Source organism: Liolophura sinensis, chromosome 6, assembly GCF_032854445.1.
Source record: "Liolophura sinensis isolate JHLJ2023 chromosome 6, CUHK_Ljap_v2, whole genome shotgun sequence".
In the NCBI taxonomy this organism is placed as follows: domain Eukaryota; kingdom Metazoa; phylum Mollusca; class Polyplacophora; order Chitonida; family Chitonidae; genus Liolophura; species Liolophura sinensis.
In genome coordinates, this window is record NC_088300.1 from 25,437,988 (window position 1) to 25,451,947 (window position 13,960).

General features: G+C 36.4%; 1 protein-coding gene across 1 annotated transcript in view; it reads left to right on the forward strand.

Moving 5' to 3' along the window:
• The window catches only part of LOC135467037 (leucine-rich repeat-containing G-protein coupled receptor 5-like), a 90,413-nt gene that overhangs the window by 60,306 nt on the left and 16,147 nt on the right, over nucleotides 1-13,960 (forward strand). The window contains exons 12-15 of the mRNA XM_064744798.1: nucleotides 1,785-1,928; nucleotides 7,167-7,238; nucleotides 12,696-12,879; nucleotides 13,589-13,694. Coding sequence (XP_064600868.1) covers nucleotides 1,785-1,928; nucleotides 7,167-7,238; nucleotides 12,696-12,879; nucleotides 13,589-13,694 — 506 coding nt within the window. The remainder of the gene's footprint in view (nucleotides 1-1,784; nucleotides 1,929-7,166; nucleotides 7,239-12,695; nucleotides 12,880-13,588; nucleotides 13,695-13,960) is intronic.

The window sequence follows — 13,960 nt, forward strand, 5'->3', positions numbered from 1 at the left end:
GACGAAATATTAGGCATTTTCGATTGAGTTTGTAAGGGTGTGTAAATTTTTCTGAATTGTGATAAATATATACATGTATAAACTCATGTGGCTTTTGTATGATGTGTATTAAGGGATTTGGTGGGGGTGGGTGGAGGTGTGGGGCCTTGGTGATTTCCAGTCCACTGTTTTTGAAGACCATGCCGTTAACAAACTTAATGCATATGGGAAAGTTGATCAGTGAATCTGCCAGTGATTTTAAATAGTTCACTTTCCTTAAAGGTGACTGCCATTATACAGGTGGAAAACTCTTGAGCATAATGTACAAGCAAATCAATAAATAAATCATGTGAAACATTGAGATGAAACATACAGCTCCACGTTGCACTGGAAATGAGGAAAGCTATTTCTGGCCAAGAACCGGAAGCTTCACTGACGCATACAAACATGTTTGACAGTAAATAAAAGGCTATAGCCTACAGAGGACAAAAAATGTGAAAGTACTATGCGGCCAATACATTGGAAATATTAATGTTCACATATCCGATATTATTACCATGGTAACCTGAAAGTGTTATTGGAATTTAAAACCGGCAACGTCTATAAATGTGACATGTTATTGAGAAAAGAGCTACCATATTGTCCATTCTGCAAGAAGGTTTACAGTGGTTTTTTTTATCTCTGCACATGTAATGTACAAAATGACTAAATTTTATGATTTAATATGTAGTTTGCATGAATTTTGTGCACAAATCAGGTACATGTAAATAGCCTGGAAGTGTGAACAGGTTTTCTCATTGAATTTGCCAGTTTCAAAATACAACATGTTCCATCTCATATCTTTATTTTAGTATTCGAATCAGTGAGGTAATATTTTATGCAGACATTATCCAAAATTTGCAATGTTTTGTACATCTTTCTTTAATATGATCAGTATTCCAAGTGAATTACATGTGTGACCTATATTCATTCATTAATTAAAGAAAAAAAGATGAGAATTCATTTGGTGTTAATTTTATATTAACTACTTTTTGGCTCATAGTGCAGACATGATTCAAACGTTTGTGTCCACCGGAGTGACACTTTTTGGAACTAATGTTTACCTTATAATGATGAGTGCAACAACAATAATTTGGTGCTGAATTGCATGTTGTATAAAAAGATACAGGTAATGTTTACCTTATAATGATGAGTGCAACAACAATAATTTGGTGCTGAATTGCATGTTGTATAAAAAGATACAGGTAATGTTTACCTTGTAATGATGTGCGCAACAACAATAATCTGGTGCTGAATCACATGTTGTATAAAAAGATACAGGTAATGTTTACCTTATAATGATGAGTGCAACAACAATAATTTGGTGCTGAATTGCATGTTGTATAAAAAGATACAGGTAATGTTTACCTTATAATGATGAGTGCAACAACAATAATTTGGTGCTGAATTGCATGTTGTATAAAAAGATACAGGTAATGTTTACCTTATAATGATGTGCGCAACAACAATAATTTGGTGCTGAATCACATGTTGTATAAAAAGATACAGGTAATGTTTACCTTATAATGATGAGTGCAACAACAATAATTTGGTGCTGAATTGCATGTTGTATAAAAAGATACAGGTAATGTTTACCTTATAATGATGAGTGCAACAACAATAATTTGGTGCTGAATCACATGTTGTATAAAAAGATACAGGTAATGTTTACCTTATAATGATGAGTGCAACAACAATAATTTGGTGCTGAATCGCATGTTGTATAAAAAGATACAGGTAATGAGAATTGTTTTGTTTGTATCCAGAAATCTTGGGAACAACAAGTTAACATCCCTGGAGGGTGAACCATTCTTGGGCCTGTCTCAGCTGAGGGACCTGACTCTGTCTCATAACTACATTACCCACATCCCTGAACACGCCTTCTCGGGTCTGGACAGACTGCAGTACCTGTGAGTACACATATAATGTCCACCTGGGACCCTTTCTGCAGGAGAGGAGTTTTGAGTTTAAACTTTTTTGTCGCTAGATAAAAGTCCTCAATCACGGGATTTAAAGGAGAAGAAAACTTGAAAACATGACACTGTGGACTGAAAAGAGCACATTTTTTTTTCTATCTGGTGGTGCCTGCTGCATAATTTTACGATTTTTCCTTGCCATACACGTAAAGCCTGAAAATGGCAAAGCTGGCATAAATCACTGAGTCCATGATGTCCTCCATCTTTAACACCATGTAATTTATGCTGGAAGTGTGTTTCCTCTCAGCCAATGAGAGTCGTTAAAACTGCCTGCTTGTTTGTGTAAACTCGGAACCTACGTCCAACATTACAGTTTCCTGATCGTCAAGCAGAAAATGAACTGTACTGTTCACTGCCTTCTGGGAAGAAGAGTTCTACCTGAAATGTGCGAACTGCACTTCGTCGGTTTCCAACGGCAATTCTCCTTAGGCAAAATGGAGTCGCCCACAGCAGATTTTGGCGCTGACTTTATTTATAATTTATCAACTTGAGGTACATCTTAGAATTTGTTTTGTGGCATGCACCTGCGAGGAAATGCATACTCTTTTCAATGGTATTTGATTGGTATTTAAACTTTCTTCCCCTTTAATTGCCCCAATATTTAATAATTTATCAACCACCAGTCTCAGATGCACACCTGAAAACCAGTCTTTCCTTTCGAAACTTTTCTAAATTCACAAAAAACTCAGCTCCTAAATTCTCTCCATCATTTATGTACTCTGAGGTGCTTTTTGTGAATCTTTCTTTCAATGCCCATGTTACAGTGAATGTAATCAAAGCCAGTTGCCTGACATATTTGACTGGTCACATGATACAGTGGTTTTTTATTCTTTTTTGCCTTCATTTATAGAAGATTTCATATTTGAAATTCATTAAAGGTGACCATCCTGGAGCTTAAACTGAGAGACTTTGGATTCATAGCCTCCTGTTTATTATATCATAATTGGGGGCCTCCGTGGCTCAGTTGGTTAGCGCGCTAGCGTAGCGTAATGACCCAGGAGTCTCTCACCAATGTGGTCACTGTGAGTTCAAGTCCAGCTCATGCTGGCTTCCTCTCCGGCCGTACGTGGGAAGGTCTTCCAGCAACCTGTGGATGGTCATGGGTTTCCCCCGGGCTCTGCCCAGTTTCCACCCACCATAATGCTGGCCGCCGTCGTATAAGTGAAATATTCTTGAGTACGGCGTAAAACACCAATCAAATAAATAAGTAAATTTTATCATAATTAACAAGCCTAGTGAACGAACCATAATGGACTCTTCAAAACAGCCAAGGCTAACCTTAAACTCTGTGCACCATTTGTGACTGGTGCGCAACTTGAACTAACCATCTTTGGAACTGATAGGGCTACAGATCGCCTGTACATCATACTCTATCACCCTACCAGACATTTGATTGTCTGGGGTGAGTCTACGACATATCTTTGTGGGTGTACTGGTAATGTATGTGATTACCAAAGTGACTGTATTTATTTATTTTTTTGTTTGGTGTTTTACGCCGTACTCAAGAATATTTTACTTGTACGACGACGGCCAGCATCATGGTGGGAGGAAACCAGGCAGAGCCCAGGGGAAACACACAACCATCCACAGGTTGCTGGAATACCTTCCCACATACAGCTGGAGAGGAAAACAGCACGAACTGGACTGCATTGGTGAGTGGCTCCTGGGTCATTGCTAGTCCCCTATCCCCTTCAGCCAAGGAGCCCACCCCCACCAGGGACTGTATAATAATATAGAATGTTCCTGTGTACAATAGCGTGGTATACGCTACATCTAGTTCCAGGTTTCAGTCCAAAATTAAGGCATAGTACCTAAGACTTTAACATCTTTAATCTTGATACTATCTCACTTGGAGCTCATCATAAGAGGAATATTTCAGGCACTGGTTGACCTGGTGTCAGTATAATGTGAGTAGGTAGGGCATTTTTTTGTGTGGTGTTTTTAACGTGATATTCCAGTTAGGCAGCACCATATATATGTCGGAATTCGATCAGGACTGCTACAAGGAAATGCCATCATGATATAAATCAAATAATGTAGAAATCGATGTTAAACAAATGTATATGTATTTTTTAAACATTAAGAGCACCTCAGAAAACAAAATTTTGGGACCTTGGTCTCAGAATCGTGTAACGATTGTTCATTGGACAATTTCATTAAGATTAAACCTAAAACTTTGCATACTCTCATTAAGTTTGTTGTTGCAAATACTTTAGGTCGAATTTTCACTTACAGCATTTCTCGGGGGAAAAAGAGCAGCAGCCCATATCAAATGTCATTTTATCCAGTGTATTTATTTATTTGATTAATGTTTAACGCTGCATTCAAGAATAAATGTATTTCACTTATACGAAGGTAGCCAGCATAATGGTGGGAGAAAACCGGGCAGAACCTGGGAGAAACCTATGACAGTTTACAGGTTGCTGGCAGGCCTTGCAATGTGCAACTGGAGAGGAAGCCAACATGAACACACCGATCACATTCATGATTTGTGAGAGGCCCACGGGTCATTGTGCTGCACTAGTGTGCTTACCACTAGGTCACAGATGCCCCATCCAGCGTTCAACATTACATTTAATTTAATGGTCGTATTACCCGCTAATCTAACTACACGTGCTTGTTACAGCCAGAAAAGACATGTGTTCTATATACTGCTAGACCACACAGAGAGACTCGGGGTGTTTTAAAAAAAAAATTTCCTTGCAAAAGGATCAAGAAATTGAAGGCTCAAAAAATCACCATTTTGTATTGTTTGCATTATAAGGACTCCAAGAAACCTTTTCAGAACATTTAAGTAAATCAACTATTTTATCTCAGATTTCCAGATAGAAAACCTTTTAGGAAGTGCTTAAAGAGTTTCCGTTATTTCATAACATAATTATTTAAGGCTTCAAAACAAAAAAATGTTCTGTATGGTAGAGTCTTGTTGAAACCCCTTAGGAAACTTCAAACGCATTTAAGTAATTGTATTTGTCAGATTTTTGCTGAGAAAAAATCTCAAGAAGCACTCAAAGAATTACCCTTACAATTTTTTTATATATTAACAGTTTTTTCTGTTCAAATTCTTGAAGAACAACAAATAACCCAGTTAATGTTTAATTCTGAAGAGAAAGTCAGAAAATTGTTCAAAACTTTGAAATGTTTTATTAGTTTGTTTTTTTTTAAGGTAATAAAATAATGTATCTACCCCTTTACATAAACACAAAAATTCTAGCACTACTTTTTCTCTGCTCTTTGTGCCCTAATTCCTCAACCTTCTCACATATGAAAGAGCAACTATCAGTGCAATTTATACACATTTTTAAAGTTGATTTTGGAGAAAAAAATATAATTTTTTAAGTTAATGCAGAATAATGGCTTCAGAGTATGCTTGAGTAAATACCTTGTGAATATAAGAAAAGGTTGAAGAATTACAGTAAGTGGAGAGCAATCTTAGAAAAGGTAAAAAACATAATTTTATCTGTCAACACAGACTAATGCCTTCAGAGTATGCTTGAATAAACATGTTGCAAATATACAAAAGGTTGAAGAATTACAGTCAGTTGAGAGCTCAGCTCTTAGGAATGCTAATTTGAAACTGCTGTATTCAAGCAGCTATCCCTGTGAAAATGTACTAAGCCCACGCAGACATGGACTTCATACATGTGTGTGTTACACAAGTGTTCAAGTTTACCTGTTAGTGATCCTTCCTGCAAATGCAAATAATGTGCAAATGGCCTTGGTTCTGACAGGTGCGGCTGCATAACTTTAGCTTGAGTATTGCCCCTGGCTGCACCACAACAAAATTATATTATAAACCGTATATTGTAAACATATTTTAAGAGTATTGACATCACCATTACATCAGTGCACAGTTGTACATCTTTTTTCAGAAACAATTAATTGACTGGCTAATTTTATATCCACTCTGAATGGGTTGTCTGCTCTAGATTCTGTTGCTATTTCCTTGATTTTATAACACCTATAGGTAGTCTACTAGAAGGAAACTTAACGAAATATAGCCAAAAAAAAAAAAAAAAAGACCAAGCAGTGGATATGCAGTTCCTTATAGGTTAATTCAGCACTAGCATTCTGTGTCAGATTCAAAACATACCCCAAACAAGGTAAACTTCACTTTCTTTCAGTGAAATGGAAATTGTTTTAAAATTTGTGACTACAGATTTGAGATCTGTAAATATATGCAGTCTTGTTTACTTTTTGTGGTTAACATTTAAATATATCCGTAGATCCCCTGCAGTTGAATCCATGTTTAAAAAGCATTTTGGACCGTGTGATAAATATCAGTAGACAAAAGAAAAACGAAAGCAATCCCATATGGTCAGTACATACATGTGTATATTCTAATATATGCAAAACGTAGCCCGATCATTAAGCTGTTATTCAAACATGATCTGAGAAACTTCAAGATAGACCAAGATCTGCAGACATAATTTAATAAATGGACAAAACTTTGAAGCAATTATTTACAAGAAAACCAGTAACCAATGAGAACTAAGGCTGTGTATAATGAACCAGTCTGCACACAAAATATTCTCAAAATTCAACAATATCTGGATCAGTTGCTGCACGTGCAGAAACCAAAGTGTAACAGAGAAATATTCTGAGATCAATAGGCCTGGCTTTTCTGGAAGGGAACGTGGGAGAAAAAAGAACCAGCTGATAACCTGTAATGTGAGATGATTATGACAGTGATGGCAGTAGATGTGCTGACCCACACCAGCTGTTAGAGATTAGGAATGTTATTGGCAAGTCGTAGAATGTTACAGGGTGAGAGTGCTCTGTGTGTGTGTGTGTGTGTGTGTGTGTGTGTGTGTGTGTGTGTCAGCCTCGGTAAATTACTTGTCACAAAATATCTTTTGGCAAAAAATTGGTAGTACTCTTCTTTACGACTAGTTCTGTTATACACGTGACTTGGACTGACAGGTGGTGAAAGATCTTGATCATGGCCTGTTAGATGAAAAAGTGGTAGTGAAATCATAGGTGAACTTGTGGTAAAGTAGACATAGGTTGTAAGTGATTATATGGTGCAGGTATATCACTCTTAATTGCCTTTTCCATTTTATTGTTAATGTTGTTCTTTTTTGTTGTTGTTGTTGTTGTGTTTTTTGTGGAGAAAAATAAGCATGTTGTTTTTTCTGTTGTCATTTAACCTTTATTGTTTGTTTTCCACAGAGATTTGTTACACAACAAGATAAAGAGCATTCATCCAAAAGCATTCAAGTCCCTGAGCCTTCTGGATGACCTGTAAGTACAATGGGATCATAACGGGTGTACACAGAAATACCGTTTCAATGAAATGTGTTAAACAATTTAAAGAGGAAATAAAAAGGCTTAAAACTGGTAATAATGTTTTAATTTCGTAATGTATGCAGTGAAGTGCCTTTCAGAATGTGTTTTCAATCTAGGCATTAAAACTTTCGTATACCAAACATCAACCAAAACGGATGTTCAAGGTCAATAATCGCAAGGCCAGTTAAAAAAGCCACATACAACACAAACCTCCAAAGACCCAAGAACGTGTATAAAATATGAAAATAGGATGGATTTTTTTAAATAATTTGATTGAAGAATTCAGGATTCATGCATGCATTCAGTGCTCAAATTCAGTATATGTCATCTTCTGCATGTACATGTAGCCCTGATGGGGCTTTATGCTTCGGCTATACTGTGACTCTCGCTGAAGGAGACCTACCCTTAGCCATTGAGGCTCCAGGTTCAAATCCAACTACAGCCTGAAGTCAGGAGGCTTTAGGCAAGTACCTGGTTAAGGCTGGTGGGTTCCCCCAGTTTTTGACCTGAGCATATTCCCAGGATTTAAACCTGGGATTTAAAACATCATCACGATGCTTTATAGTTTGTGGTACTGAAAGTGGACATTTTGACACATTTGTCTTCAGATAGCTTGGATGAGGTGGTGAAAATTTCACTTTCTAGGGCCCAAAAGTAAGGTATATAATCATATTTAAGATTTTGACTTTAGAAGTTATAAATGCCTTTGTGGAATTGGGCCATGACCATTATCATATAATTAAAACATTTTTTTATAAAGATCTACCTCAGGGTTCCTGCATCCAATAAATGTGACTGCCATGGTCTTTATTTTAGTGTTTTTTTTATCACAGTCACATAAGTTAAAAATTTATTCTGCCTAGGAGAAGAACTAATTTGAGGTATAGATGGGCCATGGCACTAGATGTTACATTTCTGTAAACAAAATAATCTGTCATCTTTCCCTTTCACATCGCTTGCTATAAAGTTGTATTTGTCCCAGCTAATTAGTATAATTTATCGTGACTAACTAATTACTAACTAGTAATTATGCTTGTTTCAAGTATTGAAATATGTGTGAACGGTTAACCCATGCTTTTGTGACTAATATTGTTGCCATAGGCATTTCCTGGAATTGCTATTTAATGCACAACATTTTAAGAGATACAGTGAAAGGAATTAAGCTGGTGTTCATTATTTGAAAGCTTTGCAAAGAGGTACCCTGCAGTGAAGCCTATTGATAACTTCTCTAATGATACACAATAAATATGATTTAGACAAGTGTGGAAATATCGATTATCTGAGCTTTGTTGTTTTTCCTGGACATGTCTTCAAAATGAGATCAAATAGCATGATTTGTATAGACCTACCCTAGAGCTCTTGTTCAGACTCATTTTGAGGGATCGATTGACTTAAGACAGATGAATCCGGCCAGAAGAGGTACATTCATTGATGTCATGCTGCAAAAATCTTTCTGGCCAGAAGGCCCGTACATGTTTTTAATAGTAGTGACAGGAGAGTTTTGATTAATGTTAAGTCATGAAGATGTTTGTGCCTATTACCAGCTGCTGGCTTTTGTCTAGCTTTGATATGAATGGAATATGAAGTGAGCTGATTTGAATTCTTGAACTGATTCATTCTGATATATCCGCAAGCGAAGATTGTCTGATTCTGTGTATTTTTCATCTTTTAATGAATGAGACACAAAGTCTTCACCACCTGTTATTTTTTAAGAATGCGATTGAATGTGAGGCATTTCATCCCAAGGCTGATGGATTTTTATCTATCCATATTTTTTTTAGACTGACACTGTTTCATAAAAGATCTTAGGCATTTCTTATTGAACCCCTGAATTGTTTTTCGTACTGGTGATTTTTCGGTGTCATTTTCAGACCCAATGACAGCAACATTACAATATATATATATATATATATATATATATATATACACACACTCAATTTGAGAACGCAAAGAGGAGGCACTCGGAGAGTCAAAGGTTCGCTACAAGTAAATGTACCAATTACCTCATTACAAACAAAGGGACATCACTTTGAATTTTTGTCCTATCTTCAGTGGTGAGAAATTGTTTTACAAATTCCTGTGTCCAGATCAACACCCAACTACTATGTTCCGGTGCTTGGCCCAAGACCAAGACAATTTTATCCAAATCCATGGATCACCTCTTCTGTAAAGAGTTAAAACAGACAGACAGGCAGACAGGCAGACAGACAGACAGACAAACACCAGCAAAACCATCACTGAGGCTGAAGTGAAATATGTCAGTATTGTTCCAAAGTGTGAGACAGACAGTGGGTAGGTAACACTGGGGGGATTATAACTGAAGGCATTATCGACTGAAAGGATTAAGCCAGTCTCGGTGGAGTTGGATGAAGCAGCCATGTAGGCGCTTTGGAGGACGTAGCGTCCTTGATCTGTGTAAAGTTGTGCTTTATGTCCACAGATCAGTATGGCTTCTAACAGTTTTATTCTCTTGTAGTCTGAATTGTTCATTGAGAGTGGTTTGGCTTAAGGTCTCATTGAACTCTCTTGGTCCTAGATACATGTATAGTAGTTTATGTTCAGACATTCTCATGCTGAGAGATCGGCAAATTTCTCCGTATGTTCTAGGTGGTATTCACATGTTAATTTATGAGTTACACCTTCTTCAGATCCCTGTGTTACAGTGGACTGGCATTGCTCTGGGGCTTTAAGTTTGGCTTTCAACTTTGTGTCTGTACAGAACATACTTGGTTTGCATGTTAATCTTGTCTGACAGAATTCCCAACATCCAGTACACAAATCTGTATAGAGGATAGACTTATGTACTCTATTTGTCTTAAATATTCCCTAAAAAAATTCATTTTTAGTAGCGAATAAAGGTCATGAAATACTACCTTTGGTGATGAAACTTAATTTTTCCAAAATGCTATCATCCTACGTTCCAAAAAGCCTCAGAACACCTTTCCACCATGAATCAGACTCTCAGAATAAATCAAACCTGTAACAGCTACAGACGGTCAAAGATAGTATATTATAATATATACAAGTATTGGGGTATTCTAAGCTAGTGGGTTTGAATGGCCCTGTCAGGTTATTTGATCTACAATAAAATTTTGGCAGGTATGCATTGTTTTCAAGACCTTCACTTTAGCCCTTGAGAAATACTTGGGGAAAATACTTCAGTTTTCATTGATAAATTCTGGTATGATAGTGCATTATGTTTGAAATGGACTGATAATAAGGTAGCAGAATAATATTCATCAATCCCCTCATGAGGGTTTGTACTGAAACTTAAGCATCCAGTTGAAAGTACTGAAAAACATGAGATTTTAAGTTCTTAAAAAGCCTCATAAAACATTTTCTTTCTCAAACAGGAATCCCTGGACTGTGTTTTTGTAAACATGTGCCTGTTATAAAGTCTGATTGATGGGTGAAAATAACTAGTTGGCTTCATGGTGTAATCCTTTCTCATGTATGTGGTATGAAACTGTTACCCAGTGCTTTGTAACAGAACACTGGATGGTGTAAAGCATTGTTTTATGTTATGTGCAAAGGGTTATTTTAGTCTCAAGGTTTTTAATGCCACAGTTCTGGCATTTTATTATTTAGATCTTGACATTCTGACAGACAAAGAACATTAGAGCGGTGTATATCATTACGAAGGATAACTGATCAAGGCCAATTAGCAGATATTTGAGCAGGCAGTTATGGAATGATCTGTAGTGGACAACCCATTATTATCCAAAAACTTTTTGATGCATTTACATTCGTTGTATTAGAACCTTAAAGAGCCATGACCTCTATATAAAGACAATTTGTCAAAACTTACGATTCTGGGGCTTTGCCAAACCTAACAAGGCTAATACATGTATTTGTTAGGGAATTCAGGTGTTCACCCGTCTATAGCATAAGATAAATGGCTAATAATTGCCCTAAACATTTGCCTGCGGCAATTGTACTCTTGGAGGCAAATAAAAGTCATAAAATATTACTTCAGGTAAAACGGACACTCACAAAGAATACCATCCTAGCTTCCGGTCAAACCTTAAGATGAACAGAAAACTTACAATCTGGCAGAAAGAATAACGTTCACGTAGTCATGGTGAATACTCGAGATCAAATTCTGTGCAGTATTTTGTTATGGAAGTTATGACATATAAAGAGTGTCCGGTTTCAATTGCTAATTTATATTGTCATTATTGACTGTCACTCTTTACTTCCTAAATGGCCAGCATAATTAATGCAAAATATGGTTTTTCATGCTTTCTTTTGTCTAAGCTAGTAATTATTTTGTCACTCTCGTGTGAACAATGACAGATTTGGCTTTTGCAGGTGTAAATGAATAATAACCTAACATATTACCCATTAATTAAAAGCTATTTACTATATACATGTACAGGTATCTTCAACCTTTTCGACCTCTAAAACACATTTGTGGATTGATTTTATGCATACAATTATTATGAAATGATTCGTTTGTGTAACTAAAGATTCAAGCTTCATAAAAATGTGCAAATTATCTCTCTACCCTTTGCAGTTCTCCCAGAATGTCTCAAAATATTGGTTGCAGATGTTGTTGAAAAGGTTGAAAAATTAGGATCAGCTTGCCTGGTCCATTATTGGATGGTGGCTTTTGTATAGCTGTTCCAGAATTAAGGTGCACAAAGTCTTTTGTTACAGTGTTTAGTTATTCCAGAGTGTCTATCAAAAGGCTGTTCAGTTTTACTGTAATCATGGTGAGCGCAGGTGTTATATTGAGTTTAGAATATTTGAGAGTCAATACAGATGTACAGATTGAAAATGGAATATCTTATTTCATGTTAAAGGAGCTGAGGTTTGAATCTATTTTCTAACACAGCTACAGCCTTTGAAACTTAACCTGCACCGAAATGATTTTAACACGCTAAATACTGGCATTGTGCCAGAGTTTCTACTTGATCCCCCTTTATGCATGAAATGTCAGAAATAAAGGACATCCAAAGTTTGTACTTAGTAATGGAACTTAAGCACAAAGTATGGTATGTAAACTCCAAATTATTGCCCCAAAAATTTCTTTTATTTTTATAAGGCAAGTAAATGTCATGAAATATTACTTTTGGTGCTTAAACTTCTGTATTTCCTCTCAGATATCATTGTACCTTCCAAACAAACTACAAAACTCCTTTCCATGGCATATTAAAACTCAAACTCAACTTCCAGAAGCTGGAAGCTTCTCATCTGCAAAATGAGATAATCATTGTCATTTACCATATGTAGGCCATACATCGCCGTGTGCCTTCATCTAGAGTTGTATATTTTTTCAGATTTTTGTCTGTCTCCATATAAAGTATAATACCTGTGTTCACCATAATTGCTGGTAGTGTTATTAACAGATCTGTGTATATCTTCAAACATTATACTAATCTGAACTTTGTCCCTGTTCATTCGCCACAGCAATCTTGGCGAAAATGATTTTCCCGAGTTGCCAACAGAGGGTTTGTCTAACCTTAAACATCTCAAAACGTACCACAACAAGGAGCTACAGGATTTTCCCGCCCCAGAAGTTTTCCCCAAAATTCGTTTTCTCACTCTCTCCTACGCGTATCATTGCTGTGAGTTTATTGAGAGTCCAGAAGAGGTAATTTGTCAACATTAACTTTATCTGTTGAATAATTTGAAAATTTCCCACTATCAAAGTTTTAACCTGATTATTTGTGTAAAATATTGGCTCTTTTTTTGTCAGAATAAATTATTGTGACATTGACAGAGTTACATTTTTTATACAAACAATTGATAAAAAAATGTTGCTGTTTTTCTAATAACTAACACTTGTAACTTACTCTTATATTATGGCTTGTATACTGAAAATTATAGCTATTAATATCACTTTTAGGATGATGTATTAAAGTTGTATTGATTGCAGCCTGCTTCATGATCATGTATTAACACCGTTATCAAAATCCAGCATGTACATGTACTTAGACTGACATGGCAGGGAACATGGATCCCACATCATGTGAATAAGAGAAGCTTTGGCCAGCTTACTTATCTAAATATGCACTAAATCTCCAATAATTCCATGTCATTTTTAACCAACTAACCATCCTACTTTATAAAATAGGTGAAAATAGCTGGAAGGAATATGCAAGTTTACAGTATTGATAAAATTTAAATTTTTCACCAACTAATCATGCTTCTGAACCACAATTTGTAAAGAACAGTGAGTAGTTGGTGACAAATTTTAAGAAATCATAGGCGATTGGTAGTCATGAGCTCTTGGTGCATGTACTGCGATACATTACACATGTGCCCTGATATATGATGTATGTCACTACCTTGTTGTACAGGCTATGGAAGAGGAGATTGAGCTGCGTGAGGACATCCAGTGGTTGAGGTACAATGAGTACGACAGCAGCCTCCTTCACAACCTCACCAATATACTGGCTCCACTCGGTAATCACTTTTCATTTGGTTAGACACAACCTCACCAGTATACTGGCTCCACTCAGTAATCACTTTAATTTGGCTGGACACAACCTCGCCAATATACTAGCTCCACTTTGCAATTACTTTTCATTTGATTAAACACAACCTCACCAATATACTGGCTCCATTCTGTAATCACCTTTCATTTGGTTTATTGACACAACCTTACCAATATACTTGCTCCATTCTGTAATCACCTTTCATTTGGTTTATTGACACAACCTAACCAATAT